Source organism: Argentina anserina, chromosome 7 (assembly GCF_933775445.1).
Source record: "Argentina anserina chromosome 7, drPotAnse1.1, whole genome shotgun sequence".
Classification (NCBI taxonomy): domain Eukaryota; kingdom Viridiplantae; phylum Streptophyta; class Magnoliopsida; order Rosales; family Rosaceae; genus Argentina; species Argentina anserina.
Genome location: NC_065878.1, coordinates 14,171,096 through 14,188,980, shown reverse-complemented (window position 1 = coordinate 14,188,980; position 17,885 = coordinate 14,171,096). Strand labels below are relative to the sequence as shown.

Genomic DNA, 17,885 nt, shown 5'->3' with positions numbered 1-17,885 from the left:
AAACTATAGTGCTAAAGTTTCTTAGCCCAGAATAAAAATATGCACTGTTCCAATCTCATGTTTATTTCCTTTTGTTTTATCTACAGACTAATTATAAAAGAAATGTGGGAATTCAGATAAAAGGAGCGATGTGTTTCCGCTCGTAATTTCCAACAAGTGCAAGGAGAGAACACAAAATGAATGCACTAATAATTCATTGACACAAGAAACTGCTAATATGCAGGACGACTTTCAGCAGTGACACAATTATGATTAGAAATAATATCAGGAGTTTTAAGAGTATTGTTTTAATGAAAATTATATGGCATGAAAAATGACCAAGTTGATCAAGTCATAAGAAGAGCTATTAGATAAGCGAACAAAGAATGTGACCTGAAGAACTGTAGGTAAGTTAGATGGATAAAATGGCCACCAATAATACTTTCAAGTTTCAACTAAGCAGTCGAGTCAAGCTCTCATGTCTTTAAGATGAGTGACCGAACAGCTGATCTTACCTGAGCTTGATTAACACAGTATTGTTTAAACGGCCAAACAAAAAAATTGCCAGTTGTACGTATCTCATACTATTAATGTAGTTTCTTGTATCTGATCGTAATCAACAAAACACAACATAAACACACAAATACCTACATCTGATGAAGTTACAATTGTGAAGAAAACCATGCAACAGATCAATAACTGAAAGGCCTAGAGCCCAGCGAAACAACACATGAAGAGAGAACATCAATAGAAATCAAGAAACTAAGTTGATGTGGATCATGTCGCCCAAAATGAGATATCAATAGATCTAATTTCAAGCCTCCACTGCTTAAACACCCTCAGCACCCAGCCACCTACTTACCTAAAAACTGCCAGATACATAGATAGAAGCAATACCCTCTGCAGAACCAGATGGATTTCCCAAAAATTAGAGCAAGAAGCACTGAAACTAAAATAAGCAGCCACGAAACAATGAATAACAAAGCCAGAGTGAAGCCCCCCTTGGTTGTAAAATTTCAGATATATTCATCAGGATCCATGTCAGTCTATAGAGAAAAATATATATTATTTTTCAGACTTCTACATTGTTGGATTATACTTGTTTTCTCACTCCTATCTGATATTGATATTATTATTTCTCATCATAAACACAAGGTGTAATACATATAGGTTAGCATCAAAACTCTAACTTACCAGAGGGTGAGAGTAAAGAGATAGAAGTTATGCAGGGATATGAGAGCAATATGAAAAATACTGTAAATGAGGCCAGACATTTCGATCCAGATACAAAAATACAATGGCACTTTTTAAATTACAAACAAATGTTTTGAGATAACCATCAAATTACACAGAATCACTCTTAAATTTCTGAACTTCTCAAAATAGGAAGATTAAAACCCAGTTCGAAGCAAACAATCAGTCTCCATGACTTAAGTGCCCGACTCTTGCAAGGCAAAATTTTCAACTACTTCTACTCAAATCTTCAGGGGAGAATTATCCATTTATTTCCTTTCTATGATTTTGGTTAAAAGAACTCTAAATACCTACGATGAACGAGGAAAAATTTTCTGCAACTTGTATATATGTTGCACCTAGTCTAAAAACAGATTCCCAGTAAGGAAAAAAATGACGATGCAAAGAAACACAAGTATCTAACCAAATTCCTTTTTCTTTTGGAAGTCTAAATATCTTACTATAAACTTTTTATCTACAGTAGAAATCCATTCAGGCAGCAATCACTCTATGAAAATTGTAGACTAGCAGAAATAAGACAAGAATTGCATTCTTACTCTATTGAACTCTGACTTTCCTCAAACTATACAATAGTGAGTCAATAGATCTTTGTACTTTGGTGCCATCTCTCTGCATCACTTCCTGCGATGCCAGGTGTAAACCTTGAATTCCACGACCCAAACTGGCAATTGATGGAGCTTCAGGAACAGATTCAGCTGCACATTCAATCCCATCTCCATATGCAAATAACCCAGCACAAGTTGCAATACTACATCCAAATGTAGCCCATGGCAGGACACCAATTGGCCGAACCTGCCGTTTCCTCATTATATGATAAAATGCTGTTCTCATTGCTGAAATGCTCGTATTCTCAGCACTGGCTATAACACTGTGGGCAACTGCCCGGAACTTCTCAGCAGATGCAGTTGCTTTCAATACAGTTGTTGATTTGACTCCAGAACTCGCAAGACTTGGAACTACCATTTTTGATGTGCCAAGAATCTTACTGAGGGAAAGTCCCACGGTCTTATGGGTTTGGCTTATAAAAAGTTGAAGTGAAGAAGGAACTTTGAGAGTCACAACCTTGAGCAAGATCGATGCAGGAACTTTGGAAGTCACAACCTTCATAAAGGTCGAAGCAGGAACAACCTTAGAGAGTGAAGAGGCTCCTAAAACTGCTGTTGCCCCGGCCCCAACTGCCACCAATGGTTTACCGCTTATTAAGCTCTTCTTCTCAGTATAATTAGACATTCCCCCCTCACCTTCACAATCAGTAATAAGCTGTCCAACCAATTCATTTACCTCTACAGGAACAGGAGTATTCCAGTGTTTTCGGAGACCTGCTAGGCAACTAGCATCCACTACTGCAACTACGGTATTAAACTTCTTAGTCTGGCTCCGAAGGGCCTGTGCGAAGAGAGCTTGAGATTTGTCCTCAACTGGAAGATCGGAAAATTGAATCTTACTCAAGTTGGGATTCCTTATTTTATTGATGGGAAGCCGACCAGCATTGTTGAAAGAAATTCTCAGCCCCTCGACAGCAATGCGGAAGGCATATACTTCATTTATGTCTTTGGCATCTACAGCAACACCCTTGTTCACATCATAAAGCATCTTTTGCGCATGAGCTAAAACCTTTCCCATTGATGGAAGATCAATAAATATGTTATATAGATCAACAAGTAATGGGTAAAAGGACTGAGCAAATTGTGGGGCCTCATAACTAGATAGTGGCAGAATGGATTTTGACCCCGCCTCGGAAACAGAACTGGATGGACTTAGCCTCAATATTGATTTATCTATGTATGGACATAACAACTTCACCATCTGTGACTGCACATCATTGGTTAGGTGAAACCTCTTCAAACTCAATGAACCAACTGAACACAATTTCTGTGGAACCAAACTACTAGCTAAACCTTGAAACTTTGGTACTGCCTCAACTTCACCTGAGGTATCCTCATCATCAGAATTTTTTCCAGACGGAAATTCAAGTACCAAGAATGATGACCCAATTTCCTGAGCCACCCTTCTAGCCGCCAAAAAATGTCCATGAAAACCGACCCCAAAAATCTCTTCTAAAACCAATTCTCCTGCAAGACTCTCGTACTTATCCTTATTCACCTTCTCCAGAAAACACCGTTTCAGAACCTCAAACGACGAAGTGGGAACTGAGTTGTCAACGCCACCTCTTGATACAATCTTCTCAGTCATGGTCGAAACATCCACCTGCGCAATGACCGCATCAGGTTTCACCTCCCTGATCAAACACTCCACATCCAATGCTGACCACTCTGATAAACTCTGGGCTGACAATATGTAAATCACCGACCCCGTCTCAGGCTCACGAACCGCATAAACAAATTGCTTCGTGTGTTCCGATATCCCAAGTCTTCCTACTAATTCATTAGATAACTTAAGGTCATTGGGTTTGAGTACCGAAAAGGGCCAAACGTTCTGTAGGTTCCGGACCAATGCAAGTGCCATTACAAGAGCATACAACAACAACCTCAACACTATGTAACCCACAAACCTCAGTTCAACAAAGCAACAACATAATCAACTCTCATCACCCACATAGCCAATATTAACTCTTAAGTTTCTGAATCTCCAATTCAATAATCACAGAAACCAATACAACTATGATAAAGGCATGCGCTTTGGACACAATTCGATGCAATCAAACGAACCCAAAAACAAGACAAGGCAGAAGTACCATTCTGAAAACTACAAACTGTGACTGTCGTACGAGGTACCTGGTTTGATTGATTGATTGATTGGTTTCTGCGGCTGTGGAAGAGGAGAAGTGACCTCAACGAAAGAAGAAGGACCCAGAATCGTAGTAAGGAGAAGCTTCCGAACTGACCCAGTAGTAAAGCCTACGCTTCTCGATCGACCCAGAAAAGGTTCTAAAAGCCCCTTCTCGAACTCTTTCGTACTCAGCGAATCCAAATACCAAACTGGACCTGACGACCTGCGGCGAATCAAATACGTGTCTAGTGTCTTTGGCTTCTCATGAAATTCTATCTTTTTTTTTTTACTTTTCTAAAAAATAAATTAAAAATAGACACCATTGATTACACTAGTAAGTTGGTAACACACGGCAAGTACCGAGTTTTACAAGACACCTCAAAACAAATCCTTATTTTCCGAGCTAAAACTTGACCGGCCCACGAATCTCAAAGCTCCTCAATACTATACACAAATTGGAGGGAGTTGAGATTGAATCTACATACATCCATGCTAGGCAGCCCGGTTGAAATTTAAATATGTTAGCATGCATTTTTGATAATAAATATTATATATAAGTTATGTCTATCTGCCCCACAAAAAAGAAGAAGGTGACATTATATTATACTGAGGAAATCATGATTATATTCACACAGAATTGGTGGGAGCCTGAGACACTAGGATAGAAATGTCAATATGATTTGGTTTAGGGGCATAGTCTCCATATGAAACTGGAATCTTGTGAGTTTGACTCAAGAAAGACTAATTGTAGCTTTACATTGTGTTCCCCGATCCAAAAAATAAAAGATAAAAAAAATAATGGAAACAAACTTATACTCACACAAAATGGTCTAAATATCGTTTATCGGTACGTATCGGTCGAAGGATAAAACGATATATCAGAGATATATCGGTTTTATCGGATTTGCTTATTTTCAATAAAATTGATAAAATCATACTTCAATATGTACCAAATAAACTAAAAAAACAGTACTAAGTAAATTAAAGAAAATAAAAACTAGATTTTGTGACAATTAAAGTACATGAACGACATCTAATAATAAAAATAAGTATATAAGAATGATTATGTAGACTTGAAATTCATCATATATATTTAAAATATATATAAATTAAAAATATATATGAAAAAATGAAAAATAATAATATAAGTTTTTCAAAAAAAGAGGGAAATAAATATTAAAAAATTAAACAAAAATTGAAAAAAAATCAAAATTTGACCGATATTTGACCGTTGACCATCATTTTTACGTTGACCGATAAATTTTGACCGATATGCCCTTATCGTATCAGATTCGAAATATCGGCGATATATCGGCCGATATTTCGAACACTGCTCACACACATATTTTTCCCTTCAAATATGTAAAAATGTGTTTGCTTTTGTACAGTGCATTGAGAAAATTGCCAAATGGGTGAATTAAATGCAATTGATTTGATACATTATTGCATAAGCCTTTTTTGTCAAAACCATTGATCACATGTTATTAATAATCATTCTTTTCGGTTTGAAGAAGATAGTGAGATGTGACCCGTGAATGAATGAATAGTTAGTTGGTACAAACTACATAACTTGTCGAGAGAAAGCCAAGCTCGGAAAAAAGTGTACAAACAGCTCATGATGCAATGATATAGTTGCCATATCATGCTAGTTATTTTTGTGGACATCAAGCATGTGAGATAAATATTTTTTAGCTACTTCCAATATTTAAACATAAACAGGACACAAACACACACACAAAATATCATAAGTGGAAATCAATGAAGTTGATATATCTACTCTCATTTTGATTCCACTGATCACACATAACAAGCTGGTGATTAAGGTTCAAGGGATTCTAATGAAGTTGGCATTTTGCAATTTTCACATTATTCATATCATTTTCAACTTTTCATGAATAAACTTGTCGATTGGGCATGTGAGTTGAAGATAAAATATCGGGTTTAGGCAGATTGGGTCATAGTCCGGCCCAAAACTCGAGTATATATTTTAGGTTCTCAGGGTTTTAGGCGCAGAAAAACAGAACCAGAAACCAGCCGGCGACGGAGACTGAAAATGTCGAAAAAGAACGATCTTGGTCGCCGGAAAAGGCAGCACGAATTCGAACTCAGAAGTAAGCTATCTCTCTCTCTCTCTACAAATTTTCTTTCTTCATTACCATGTGAAGTTTACTTACAAAGTTCCAACCTTTTGTTTTGGGGATTGATAGGAGAGAAAGAAGAGAAAGAAAAGAGGGCAAAGAAGCTTCAAGCAAAGAAGAACAAGATGAAAGTACGTCTTGTATTTCCATCTGCTGTTTATAGTTACTTGGTTATTTTCTGCATAATTAGTTTGAATTTGTTGATTGATTTAGTTTAGTTTATATGTATGGAATGGAAGCTTTAACTTATTAATCAAAGATGTAGCTTTTAGGACTTTCTTCATACGCCCAATTGAGCTAAGTTACTAATAAGATATGGGTTGTCTAAAGATTCAATCTTTTTTATTGGTGAGGGTGTTGTTCATTTTTTGATTGAGTATAAGTCTTAAAGATTCTAAGTGATTCAGTAGAGTTATTTTTTCCATTGGTGAAGTGTTGAGGTTGCTTATAACCAATTTATGTAAAATAGGTTGACGGTACTGAGAAGAAGAAGAAAGGTGGGTTTCAAGTGGGCAAGAAGAAGTTGAAGACCAAAATGACGGCGTTGGCAAAGGCGAAAGCTGCCCAAGCGATGGAGGTTGACAAATGAGGTTCAATGATAATACTTCTCTGTGCATGTTAAGAACTGGTTATGAGTTTACCTTTAAATATGCAATTTCAGTTTCTGCATTGTTGTTGGTTGATATTGTTACAATTTTGCTCCAACCAATTTTCTTACAAAGACGATGTCATGTGTTAGTTGGTAACCTTGAGCAGTTAAAACAATACGAAAACTTTTTGCTCGCCTTTTTCTGTTCTGATGTATTAATACTTTAGTAGTTTTTAACTCTGATTAGCCTTGAAACTGTCTTATAGGGCATGTCCTCCATGCCATTAACTGAAGTTTGTGATTTTGTTTTTATAAGATACCTAATTTTTGTAGATCTTGCTAATACCTAAGTTCTATGCTACAATTACAATGCTTCATTGAATGTGTGTATGGCTGTATGCTATAACCAGGAGAGTCTACTTGGATGATGGTATTGATAGTTACTGTGATGTACAGAAGCAAATTTTAGAAATTGTTCAAAAGGGTGTGAAAGGAATCTTAGGACTTGTGGGTTACAGGGATAAAGGAGGTTCATTAAGAGGTTTTGTGGGGTGTGTTGTGGAAACCTATTTCTTATCAGGCAAGATGTTTCAACTCAACATAGCCTTTGTTTATATTGTCTTGTGACAACTTCAAACTGTAATGTAAATTATTTCCAATACATATGGTCAGATGGGAGATTAGTTATAGTTAAAAACCCTGTAATAAAACTGTTAAACACTGTTTTTCCCTTGTATGGTTCGGTCATCAAAACTCAACCTTCGTGTCTAGTCAGATATTGAATCAACTAGGAGCATTTTGCCTTTTGGGATAATTTTATCCAAAGTTCAGCTTGTTGGATTTTTCATATTTTACCGACGCCACTGACACCCCCACTCTGATTCTTGTCTTTGAAATTTGCTTTCGGGTCAGGCCACAACACCTCAACTTTCACCAGATCAGAGGTGCTATAAAATATATAGTAGCATCATAATTGTCTGATAGCTATATCACCAGATCAGAGTATCGGTTATGATTTTGTTGTGTCCAATTGAAGTAGAACTTGCAGAACTACCTTTATTTCTATTTCCTTTGCTGCGGCTGTGCCAAAACTTATATCAGCGTATTACAATCTGTTGCCCCAATTATAGATGATTAATAGTATGCATAGGTTGGAGTGATGGATTTTATGCTTAGAACACCAAGTAGTTTGGAAATTGGAATTGTACACCAACTGGAATTGTTTGATTGATAGAAGTGGGCAGAGTTTGGGTAAGATGTAATGTAGTGAAAACATTCTGAGAGGTAGGGAGGATATTAGTTGGTTAAGCGCATAATAGTTGTGCAGCCAGGTACATTTCTTTCACATTGCAGGTGCCAAGGCTTTAGTTATTTGAAAAGTATCTGTTATATTCCATTGTACTTACTGTATCATAAAGATCAGCTTAGGAGATGAGAATGGGAATACAACTTTGCATTAGATGCAAAATGCTGACTGAGGTTTTAAATTTTTGAAGGGAAGGGAATTCACTTTGAATGCTTGATGGTGAGAAACCATTCATTCTTTGTTTTAGTTGCTTTACTACCAAGAGTAGTAGGTTTTTTGTTCCCTTTTTCATTTGACCATTCCTCTAATAGAAAATAGAAAAGGAACTGGTTACTGATAAATAGCTAGTATAACTTCCTGAGTAGGAAGTTCAAAACAGCATTGATTTTCAGTCTTCTACAGAATCATTATTTTCTTCTTTTGAGTTCACCCAAATTGCTGCAAGCCATTCCAAGTTTCCAACAACCATAGGTTGAGGATAGCTCCACCCACCAACATAATCCTTGCTTTATAACTGTTGGGTCATTTTCTGTCAAGTATTCTTTTTTTTTTCTTTTTTTTTGAAAAGGTCAAGTATTCTTAACTCCATTTGAAGAGATGTTGAAGAATCACCAGTGGATGAATGCAGTAGTGGTAACGAGCTGCTATGGCTTAAGCAAGGTCTTGAGTTCGAAACCTTGTGGATGCAGCACCATGCGCTGGGAGAGTCAACCCCATCTACGGAGGCCGTCAAACACTCGGAATGGATGGCTTGTAAAGGGGTACGATCCCAATATGCCAAATCTTTTTTTTTTTAAAGAGATGTTGAAGAATGTGACTTTTCAAAGTTGGACCTTACATACAAAATATTGTTAGTTTTGTACTTCTGGAGTTCTGGTAATTTGTATTTGAGTCTGGAAAGACCAGTCTGCTACTTGATGTATGATGACTATGTTCAACATTTCGTATTCAAATGACACTGGATTAATCATAATGTAGGCATTTTCACTGTATCTCAATCAAAATAACACTAGGTTAAACATACATTTCCAAATGAGAATTTGATGCTGACACCCACAGGGCCACTAGGCCATAATTCTGAGTTGTAGGAATGTGGGTTTATGGATAGGAAAAAATTCATATTGATGTGCTAGAATATGTAAAATTCTATTATGTAGTGCTGCACACTATGTATACTATTTTGTGTGTGTATGTAAAAAAAAAAGTCAATCAAAAAATTGATCTCAAGATGTCATGTGAACTACAAGATTTTAGAAGTTTGAATTTAAACGGTAATGATTATGTGCTGCATGGTGTGCGGCGCTGCACCATAAACAAATCCCTGGAATATCTCTAAAAATAGAGTTCAAGGCACTTGCACTTTTGGACTTTGAGATCCTTTGTTGGACCAGATGAAACATTGATGTCCATCTCTCTGTTTTGCCATTCCTTTTTTATTTTTTTGTTAAGAATCTCTGAATCTTACAGAGAAGTGTATCCATCCAATACATTCTAAAAGGGAAAAAGTGTATTCATCCAATAGAACTCAAACTTCTTGCTGACTCTTACCCTCTTTACTTTTCCAATGGAAAATTATTTTAGGTCTGAATTTCTATGTAGTATCTAAGATAGTAGATCATATCAAATCCCCCAAGTCCTAGTAGAGGTGCAAACTCTCGCAGCATTCTTCTCTTTTACTACTATCATCCCTTCTCCGCCTATTATTGATCAACAATTTGCATACGGACAAGGAAAACTATCATAATCATAGAGTTTCATTCAAAAATCATAGAGTTCTTTAGTGTTTATCGACGCATTAAGAATAAAAATTTATACGAGTTTCACATTGAAATTTGTTTTAGCTCTTGCATGTCATTATGGATTCAAATCATTCAACAACATGGCTCTGGAGAAAGTAGATAAGCGACTAATTACTTGCACATTTAGAAACAGGGACATCTACGATCAATTCCAAGACCCCCCCCCCCCCCCCCCCCCAACTGGATTGAGACATGATTATCCTCAAAGTCTCAATGGTGTGTTCATGATATGGAAAAGAGTGGACTGTGTGGCCTAGGTGACCTGGGTGGGAGGGTGATGTTATTAGTGCTCTCGTAGTCTTGTTCGTAGATATCATAGAAAGACTGATGGGGCAGCGGTAGGACATGGAAAGTGTTGAGAGGGGGACGATAAGTCACATACTCACATGGACACAAACTCAGTGAGGTCACATTTCAACACACAATTGGGTGATCCTTTGCCCCTTTTTATGCTTCTCACGCGCTCTCCATGTTCGTGAACATAGTTCCTCCATCATATAACTTTTACCACACAAACGACGGATTGCAATTTGGTGTAGAATTGGTTTAGAAAGAAAAAATAAAATTGGTGCAGTTATATAGTTTGTGCTGCTAAGTGATCTTGTAACTCAGAAGTATTGACTATTTTGTGTTGTACTCAGTTAGAGAGCCCTCAGAGCAATTGAATTCTCAGAAATTATGTTTAACTACTCGCAATAAAAATAAACGATTTTGAATTTAATTTTACGATCCGTTACTCATTCAATTTTACTTCTTATCTTAATTATTTGGGGTATTTTATAATATATACCCAATTTTCAGAAACTCTTTTTAAAAAAAACCCACATATCTTTTTTCTTCATTATGTAGCGAATTATAACTATTTTTTAAATTAAATTACAAAATACCACTATTGAAAGCTGATATAAATTAGTAATTAATCAATGAGTAAATTGTTGCTCTCATTAACTGTCTTAATTGTAGATTTTACTCGTCATAAATTTAGGAGTATTTCTGTAATTACATATCTAGAATTCATAAGCTTTTTAAACTAAAATCAATTCGAAATCGAAATCACTCTATGGTGATTTGTACTTTCCTCTTCTTCTTCTTTTTAAATAATTTAATATTTTCTATTTTCATAGGTGTTTTTGTTCATTTCAGCAATTTATTACAACCTTACTTTGAGATAGAGATATAGTTTTTTATTCCTATTTAGTAGGTTTTTTATTTTTAATTACAACCTAAAATTTAGGTATGTGTTTATATATCTAACATCTCTTCAAGGAATTTTAACATCAACCTGTTTGTTAGGTATTTTATCATTCCAAAGATCTCTTCATAGGTTGAATTTGAATTTTATACTAATATGCATGTTTCTATCTATTAGGTACGTAATAGTAGAGAGTCAAAAATAAATGAAAAGTTGAAACCTAGAACAAAAGGTTTACCACACGAAAATTCCTGGTATAATAATACGAAAAGAAAAGATTTGAGAAAACATATATATCATGAATAACATACGTACCTTATTAGTAGATTAAAAAATTATAAAAAAATGACAAATGATACAAGTACACAACAAATTTTGTTTTCTCTCGTATAATCTATAAACGCTGAAGAAGTGTTTGTATTCTGAAACTCTCATATGAGTTATATAAAAAACTTTTTCTTAAGAAAAATTTGAAATCAAATCTTTCAACAATTTAAAGTAATGAAAAATCAATGGAATGATTGAATTAAATATATAATAAATAAATGCTAAGATTAAGGAAACCGAAATGATCAAAAAGACAAAATAGGCTTGTAGAAAAATAATTTGAATTTAGATTGAAAAAACATTTTGGTGTGAATTTAATTTAAAAAAGAGGTTCTAAAATTGGGTATATCTCTAATTCTCTCTAATTATTTAGAATTTAACATAGAGGGAGTAACCGGGACATCTCAATACCAGCTAGATATATATAGACACAAGTGCAACTCCAGCTCCATACAAGATTCCAAGGAGAGTATAATCAACATGAACAGATGCCAAGTTGAAGCCTTGGTATGGACTCGGAAAGGAAAACCAAAAACAAATATCTCATTCTCTGGTTGTGCGCGTGTGATAGAACTTGAATACAACCCAGGCCTCAGAAAGAGTTATATGTTGAGTTGGATATTATCTGAATTAAAAGAAATCTGAATATTATCCAAATAAGAAGCGCTTTTTGTGTCAAGTTTCTGTTTGCTTCTCAAACTCTATCCCATGATAGTCACCCACAAGGCAAAGGAAACCAAAACCAGAGTAAAGGCTGATCACCCACTTCCACTTGTTCCACTTGTGTCACAAACACAACAGAGAAAGAGAGCTTTGTTTAGAGAGAGAGAGAGAGAGAGAGAGAGAGAGAGAGAGAGAGATAAGGACTTGTGCTTAGCCAAGTAGTAAATACCAGCAGCAACTGACCCTGCTCCTCTCTTTTTCATTCCCCCAAAAACTGTTCGACCTTGAATGCCCCTTCAAGAATCTCTCTTGTCCACTCTGTCATTGAAAGTTCTTCCTTTTCTTAGTTCCCAGGCCCTTAGTGAAGAACAGAGGAAGAGGGTTGTGATAATGCATGTGTGACTCTTGACTTTGTTGGTGTTTCTCTTTTTGCATTTCTCACATTTTGAAGGCATTGACTTGAAGACTTTGCTGGGTCTTTTTCAATTCTTGAGGTTTTGAAGATTGGAGCTTTTGCTTGGTTATGGTTATGGGGTTGCCTTTGCAGCTGCTTGGTGTCAAAGGCTTTGGAATGGGTTGGTGACAGTGGACCTGTTTCAGTCTCTCAGTTCTTTACCTTCAACATGAAGCCTATTTGCTGTCTCTCATGGGTTTGGTAAGCTGTAAACAAATGACTTCCATCTTTGTCTTTTCTTTAACTTATCAGCCTTCGAATTTTCTCCTTGCTTTATTTTTTTTTTCATGTTCTGTATAATTGTATTGTATTTTCTTAGTTGTTTCATTTTGCATTTGAAGGTGTAAGAAATTTGTCTCTTTTATCTGTCATTTTAGTTCTTAAATTCCTAATTATTTCAGAAAAAAGACTATTTGTGTGTGAAACCTGTAAAATATTAGGAGTTTTTTAATCAATGTGGAAGGAGAGCTCTGTTGTAGCAACTTCAGTTACAAAATGCTTAGAACTATTTCAGATATTCAGGAGTGAGTTTACATAGAGAATCTACATTAGGTTCACATTGGGGTTACATTCTTCTGAAGCTTTTGTTTTACTGCAGAACTTGTTCTTGTAGTGAAACCTGAAAAGTGAATATTAGAGCAGGGGGAGAAATTTTGTATTGAGTTGGAAAGTTGGGGTCTTAGTTGCTTTTGGGAGATAACCTAAATGCATGGATCGAAGGGACCATATGGCAATGTCGGGGTCAGCCTCTTATTATTCACCTAGATCATTAACTGGGTCTGCAACACAGTCTGGGTTACTTGGATCACCAGGCATGCATCCCTTATCTAATCCAAATGCAGTATTTCAGTCCAATTTGGGAGCAGGTTCTATTGGATCAACATTACCAGTAGAGCCATCGTCGACCATTTCACCTCATGGTGTCAATGTGGGTGCACTGTCTGTGGCGTCACAAGGTGAATCTATGAAAAGAAAAAGAGGAAGACCTCGAAAGTATGGACCTGATGGAACTGTTTCATTGGCACTGTCTCCTTCAACATCCTTAAATCCTGGGATGGTAGCTTCAAGCCCAAAGCGAGGTAGAGGGAGGCCACCAGGTTCCGGGAAGAAGCAACAATTAGCATCACTTGGTATGTTTCCGACTTTCTGTGAATATTTGGAGATTGAAAAGGATAAATTGGTGCACCTGGTTTTGATCATTACTTCTGAGTTAAAGAAATGGTTTAAATGGTTTTCATTGTTTTAGTTAAGAATAAAAGAATAACTTTTTTAAAATGTTTTTTTATTGTTTGAACTGTGGCATACTTTAACTGTGACTATCTGAGAGTAGTTTCTATTCCAAACCTGCATACTTCTGAAATACTCGTCATCAGTCATCACATGTAATTTTTCTCGCTACTTGATGTGGACTGCTCAATAAACTTGCAACATATAGTAGACATTCTTGTTATAATGGTAGCTCAATAAACTGTGAGGCATAATGTATCCTGCTAAGGAACTGAACTGTGTCTTACATAGAAAGAGAAGAGGAATGCAGGAAAGTCCAATAATTTTTCAACAAAAAGTAATATTAGGTTGGACATAGTTTTTTGTTAAATTTATAGTCATAGACATAGAGTTGCTTACCTCCCTCAGGTACTAACTTCTTAATGCTAACAGTTTTTTGCAGCATTGGTTCAGCAAGATTCCATGTATAAAATCCTTTGATATTTTAATGAAGTACCCTTTACTGAATAGGTGCAGCATGAAGCCACAGATTTATGTCCTTCTGACTGTCTTATGCTTTATTCTGTTTAAAAAGTTTTATATCTGGATTGTTAGCCAAGTGCAACAGCTACAGTTAACTGGTTTAATTTCCAGTGAAGCATATTGATTCTGACCATAAGTGATTCTATTTCATAATTGGTTTAGAATATATGTTGTGTCCTGCATTAGCATTTTTTTTTTATGCGAAAGTGATGTTGCAAATTTTCTAGGTGCAATGTTGTCTGGTTCAGCTGGAATGGGTTTCACTCCGCATGTTATCACCATTGCAATGGGAGAAGTATGCCCTATCATCTCATCAATAAATATATTTATGAAAGAAACAATGTACTTACCATGAAGAGTTCACAATACTCAATTTATTTATTTTCCAATTGATTTTCTGAGTACTTAAACTGAAGGGATTCTCTATTTAGAGTCACCCATGTTTGGTATTTCCACAACTCATTTGATGCCTCTTTTTGTATTTGAATATCTGTTATCTTTCTGATATAACTGATGCTTCAGAAAAGTTTCTTCTGTCATGAGATTCTGTAATCTTTTCTTGAAGGACATTGCAACCAAAATAATGGCATTCTCACAGCAAGGACCGAGAGCTCTCTGTGTTTTATCAGCCAATGGTCCTGTCTCTACTGTGACTCTTCGTCAACCCTCCACTTCTGGTGGCACAGTCACATATGAGGTATGTATACATCATGATATTCCACTCTCAGTGGCTGCTTGCCTTTATACGGCTTGGCTTCGCTATCGGTCCAATGTAGTGGTCGGCCTCTAATACGAGGGCGAATTGCTGGTCTCTTTTTTATTTAACATCAATGATTGTATTAGCAGTAGCCATAAAAGGATGTCCGAATAGTTATTGGCATGTCTAGTAGATGATAGATAATATTAACTGTCGATGAAGGTTCTACTCTTTGTTGTGAATTGTTTTTTTTTTTAATATTTGGTGTACATGCTTGGGGTTATGCCTTTAACTGAGCTCATATCATCATAATCCAAGTCTTATAAACAGATGGTTATTCCATTGGTTGAGGCTTGCTTTTCTACCCCGAGGATAAAGATGACAAAACTCAAAATAGTTTTGACATTCATTTATAAAGATATCATAGTGAATTAAATCAACATTCATGTATATCCTTTCTTGTAGTTTTTTTTCCGTCTTAAACTGCGCATACGTATAGGTGTGTGCATACGAGCATACTGGCTTGAACAATTATGCATGCTTCTCTGCATATCTTCCTCAGTTTCTCTGTATGCAGTATCAGTTTCTCCCTGTCTCCACCCTTTGAGGTTCCTTTATTTGCTTATTGTTAACAAACAGCTTTTCTTTTTCTGTGAATTGCAAATCCGATAGGGACGGTTTGAGATCATTTGTCTATCAGGCTCTTACTTGCTCACTGAAAGTGGTAGCTCCGGAAATCGAACTGGTGGTCTTAGTGTCTCCCTTGCTAGTCCTGATGGTCGTGTTGTTGGTGGAGGAGTAGGAGGAATGCTAATTGCAGCTGGCCCTGTACAGGTAAAGCTTCTTCATTGCTTTACCTTCCAGTTATCCTATAACATTTTGAGCTGAAATTTGATGATGGATGATTCCAGGTAATAGTGGGCAGCTTCATATGGGGTAGTTCAAAGACAAAGACCAAGAAAAAAGATGCTATAGAAGGTGTCACAAACTTCGACCATCAGATAGTTGACAACTCTGTCCCATATAATAGCATGCCACCCGATCAAAATTTTCCTCAAGGGTCATCGCTGGTGGGGTGGCCATCACCACGACCATTGGATATGCGTAACAGTCACGGCGACATTGATTTGATGCGAGGATGACAACATTATTTGCGCCGGCATGCATTGTATTGTATATTTCAGTTTCATGGCCAGTCAGACTTATTTCGGTGAAGCACCAGTGAGGAAAACAGAAGCCAGCTGATTCTGGGTTTGTTAATTTTAACTTCATTTATTCGGTCATGATAGAATCCTGTTGTACTCATATTTCTTTCAGTTACGTCGAGATTTTAGTTTGACATTTAGCATTCATGATTTCAATTTACCTTCATCTGTCCTTGGACTTGTAGAGTGAGTCTTGTATCTATGAATAGTGGGAATATTCTTGATAAACAACGTTCTTATTCTTAATATGTACTAAAGAGATCATACCGGATCCATCAGAAAGCCAAACACTTGCAAATAGGCACCAATCGGAAATATGACCGGAAAAAGGACAGCACAAGAGTACATATGATTGTATGTATATGATATCAAGTCTTAGTATACAACTGCTAGGACACATTACGCTATAGATACATAATATAAAGCAACCAGTGCATGTGACATGCTTTATAGATAGTAGCTAAGCGTCGGACCAAGTGATATCTAAGCCACCCCAATTGTCTTCAGACACACCCAATGCTTTCCAGACAGCCTTAGAGGCATCAACAATGTTATTAGGACAAGGAGGCTGGTAATCATGGTCGGCATCACATCCTTCAGTAGAGTCACACTCATCCACCACCATTGCCACCACGCTCTGCCCATTACCATTAATCCTGATGTTCTTAAGGCACCTTGATCCACCGTTGTACCATCCGGTGGACAATGCCACAACTGGAGTGTTGTCATCGTGGTACTGACCGTCACATTCAGATGGGCCTCCTCCGTCACCACCTGCTTCGAAGCTGTTAAGAGTGAGGTAGGCCTGGGTGTTGCCGGACATAGGTGGCGAGCAGGTGTATGTCGGGTACATTTTCCCGGCTTTGCAGCAGTCAGAGTCATCCTCCTTGTTGCATTGTCCGGGAGGGGGCTTCCTTCCTCGGATTCTTCCACTAGGACGGCATTGCTGAGCTTCACTAACAAAGAAAATTGCCAATAGGAGAATGGCTACAACAGACCCCTTTGAGATGCTCTTCATTTTCTTTCTCTTAAGTAGTCCTTGCTTAGTGCTCTGCTTGTGGGATTGTGTGAGAACTGTTTGATGCATGATAACATTAAACGGTGAGCATATATAGCAATCAGAGAAGCAGAAGATACCAATCAAAAGTTTTTTGTTTTTGTTTTTGAGAAGAACCAATCAAAAGTTCAACATATACTTTCGTACGTAGTTGCTGATTAGTGATTACACCCCATCACCGCAACGGCGCAGACTGTTGGCCTGTCTAATCTTACTACAGGTCTCCGTCTGAATGTTAACTAATTAAAAGAAATATTTGCAGTGGAGGAATATTCATGTCTTTGTTGTTTTCATTGGTTATCAAACCCCATATCGATCAACATCTTATCGATTGTTGACCATATATAATGGTGAATATATAATTATATATTGGAAGTTCGTGTTAAATGAGTTGCAAATTAAATATATATACCCAACAAGACATTGTTCTTGTTTCATTTGAAATGCCATCTGCTGTGTTGTTATTCGATCATACCAAATGGCATGAACTCGCATAACACAATTTTGCTTCGCAATTTTGCAAATTAATTGTATGTAATATAATTTTGCTTGATATTTTTTAAATACCGTATGGGCTACTTTATATACCAATTAAATCGTTAGAACTACGAATGGACTAATCTTGTCTGAGAAACTTAGAACTGTCTAGGATTTAGGAGGATATACCATCTTAAAAATTAGCGATATCATATATGCGCTTGGACCGGGCATGGACTTAATTAGGAGGATATGCATACTTTTGTTAC

The 17,885-nt window shown here is 36.6% G+C and overlaps 4 protein-coding genes across 4 annotated transcripts; 2 read left to right on the top strand and 2 right to left on the bottom strand.

Moving 5' to 3' along the window:
- Positions 1-831: 831 nt before the first annotated feature.
- LOC126801863 (uncharacterized) lies at positions 832-4,192 on the bottom strand. Its single transcript, XM_050529337.1, has 2 exons — positions 1,770-4,192; positions 832-879 (listed from the first exon to the last, which is right to left on the bottom strand). The coding sequence occupies exon 1, from the start codon at positions 3,697-3,699 to the stop codon at positions 1,771-1,773; it is 1,929 nt and encodes a 642-aa protein (XP_050385294.1). The 5' UTR covers positions 3,700-4,192; the 3' UTR covers positions 832-879; position 1,770.
- A 1,743-nt stretch (positions 4,193-5,935) lies between these two features.
- Positions 5,936-8,710, top strand: LOC126801865 (uncharacterized). Its single transcript, XM_050529339.1, has 3 exons — positions 5,936-6,074; positions 6,171-6,232; positions 6,571-8,710. The coding sequence occupies exons 1-3, from the start codon at positions 6,017-6,019 to the stop codon at positions 6,688-6,690; spliced, it is 240 nt and encodes a 79-aa protein (XP_050385296.1). The 5' UTR covers positions 5,936-6,016; the 3' UTR covers positions 6,691-8,710.
- Positions 8,711-12,144: 3,434 nt separating this feature from the next.
- On the top strand, positions 12,145-16,351 carry LOC126801864 (AT-hook motif nuclear-localized protein 9). Its single transcript, XM_050529338.1, has 6 exons — positions 12,145-12,632; positions 13,030-13,561; positions 14,408-14,475; positions 14,746-14,877; positions 15,550-15,711; positions 15,789-16,351. The coding sequence occupies exons 2-6, from the start codon at positions 13,141-13,143 to the stop codon at positions 16,017-16,019; spliced, it is 1,014 nt and encodes a 337-aa protein (XP_050385295.1). The 5' UTR covers positions 12,145-12,632; positions 13,030-13,140; the 3' UTR covers positions 16,020-16,351.
- A 116-nt stretch (positions 16,352-16,467) lies between these two features.
- On the bottom strand, positions 16,468-17,137 carry LOC126802866 (kiwellin-1-like). Its single transcript, XM_050530573.1, has one exon. The coding sequence runs from the start codon at positions 17,098-17,100 to the stop codon at positions 16,543-16,545; it is 558 nt and encodes a 185-aa protein (XP_050386530.1). The 5' UTR covers positions 17,101-17,137; the 3' UTR covers positions 16,468-16,542.
- Positions 17,138-17,885: the final 748 nt, after the last annotated feature.

Coding starts and splice junctions, on each gene's coding strand:
- LOC126801863 (XM_050529337.1), bottom strand. CDS start 3,699: ATGGCACTTGCATTGGTCCGGAACCTACAGAACGTTTGGCCCTTTTCG.
- LOC126801865 (XM_050529339.1), top strand. CDS start 6,017: ATGTCGAAAAAGAACGATCTTGGTCGCCGGAAAAGGCAGCACGAATTC. Junction 6,075..6,170: donor GCACGAATTCGAACTCAGAA/GTAAGCTATCTC, acceptor GGGGATTGATAG/GAGAGAAAGAAGAGAAAGAA. Junction 6,233..6,570: donor CAAAGAAGAACAAGATGAAA/GTACGTCTTGTA, acceptor TATGTAAAATAG/GTTGACGGTACTGAGAAGAA.
- LOC126801864 (XM_050529338.1), top strand. CDS start 13,141: ATGGATCGAAGGGACCATATGGCAATGTCGGGGTCAGCCTCTTATTAT. Junction 13,562..14,407: donor GCAACAATTAGCATCACTTG/GTATGTTTCCGA, acceptor CAAATTTTCTAG/GTGCAATGTTGTCTGGTTCA. Junction 15,712..15,788: donor TTGCAGCTGGCCCTGTACAG/GTAAAGCTTCTT, acceptor GGATGATTCCAG/GTAATAGTGGGCAGCTTCAT.
- LOC126802866 (XM_050530573.1), bottom strand. CDS start 17,100: ATGAAGAGCATCTCAAAGGGGTCTGTTGTAGCCATTCTCCTATTGGCA.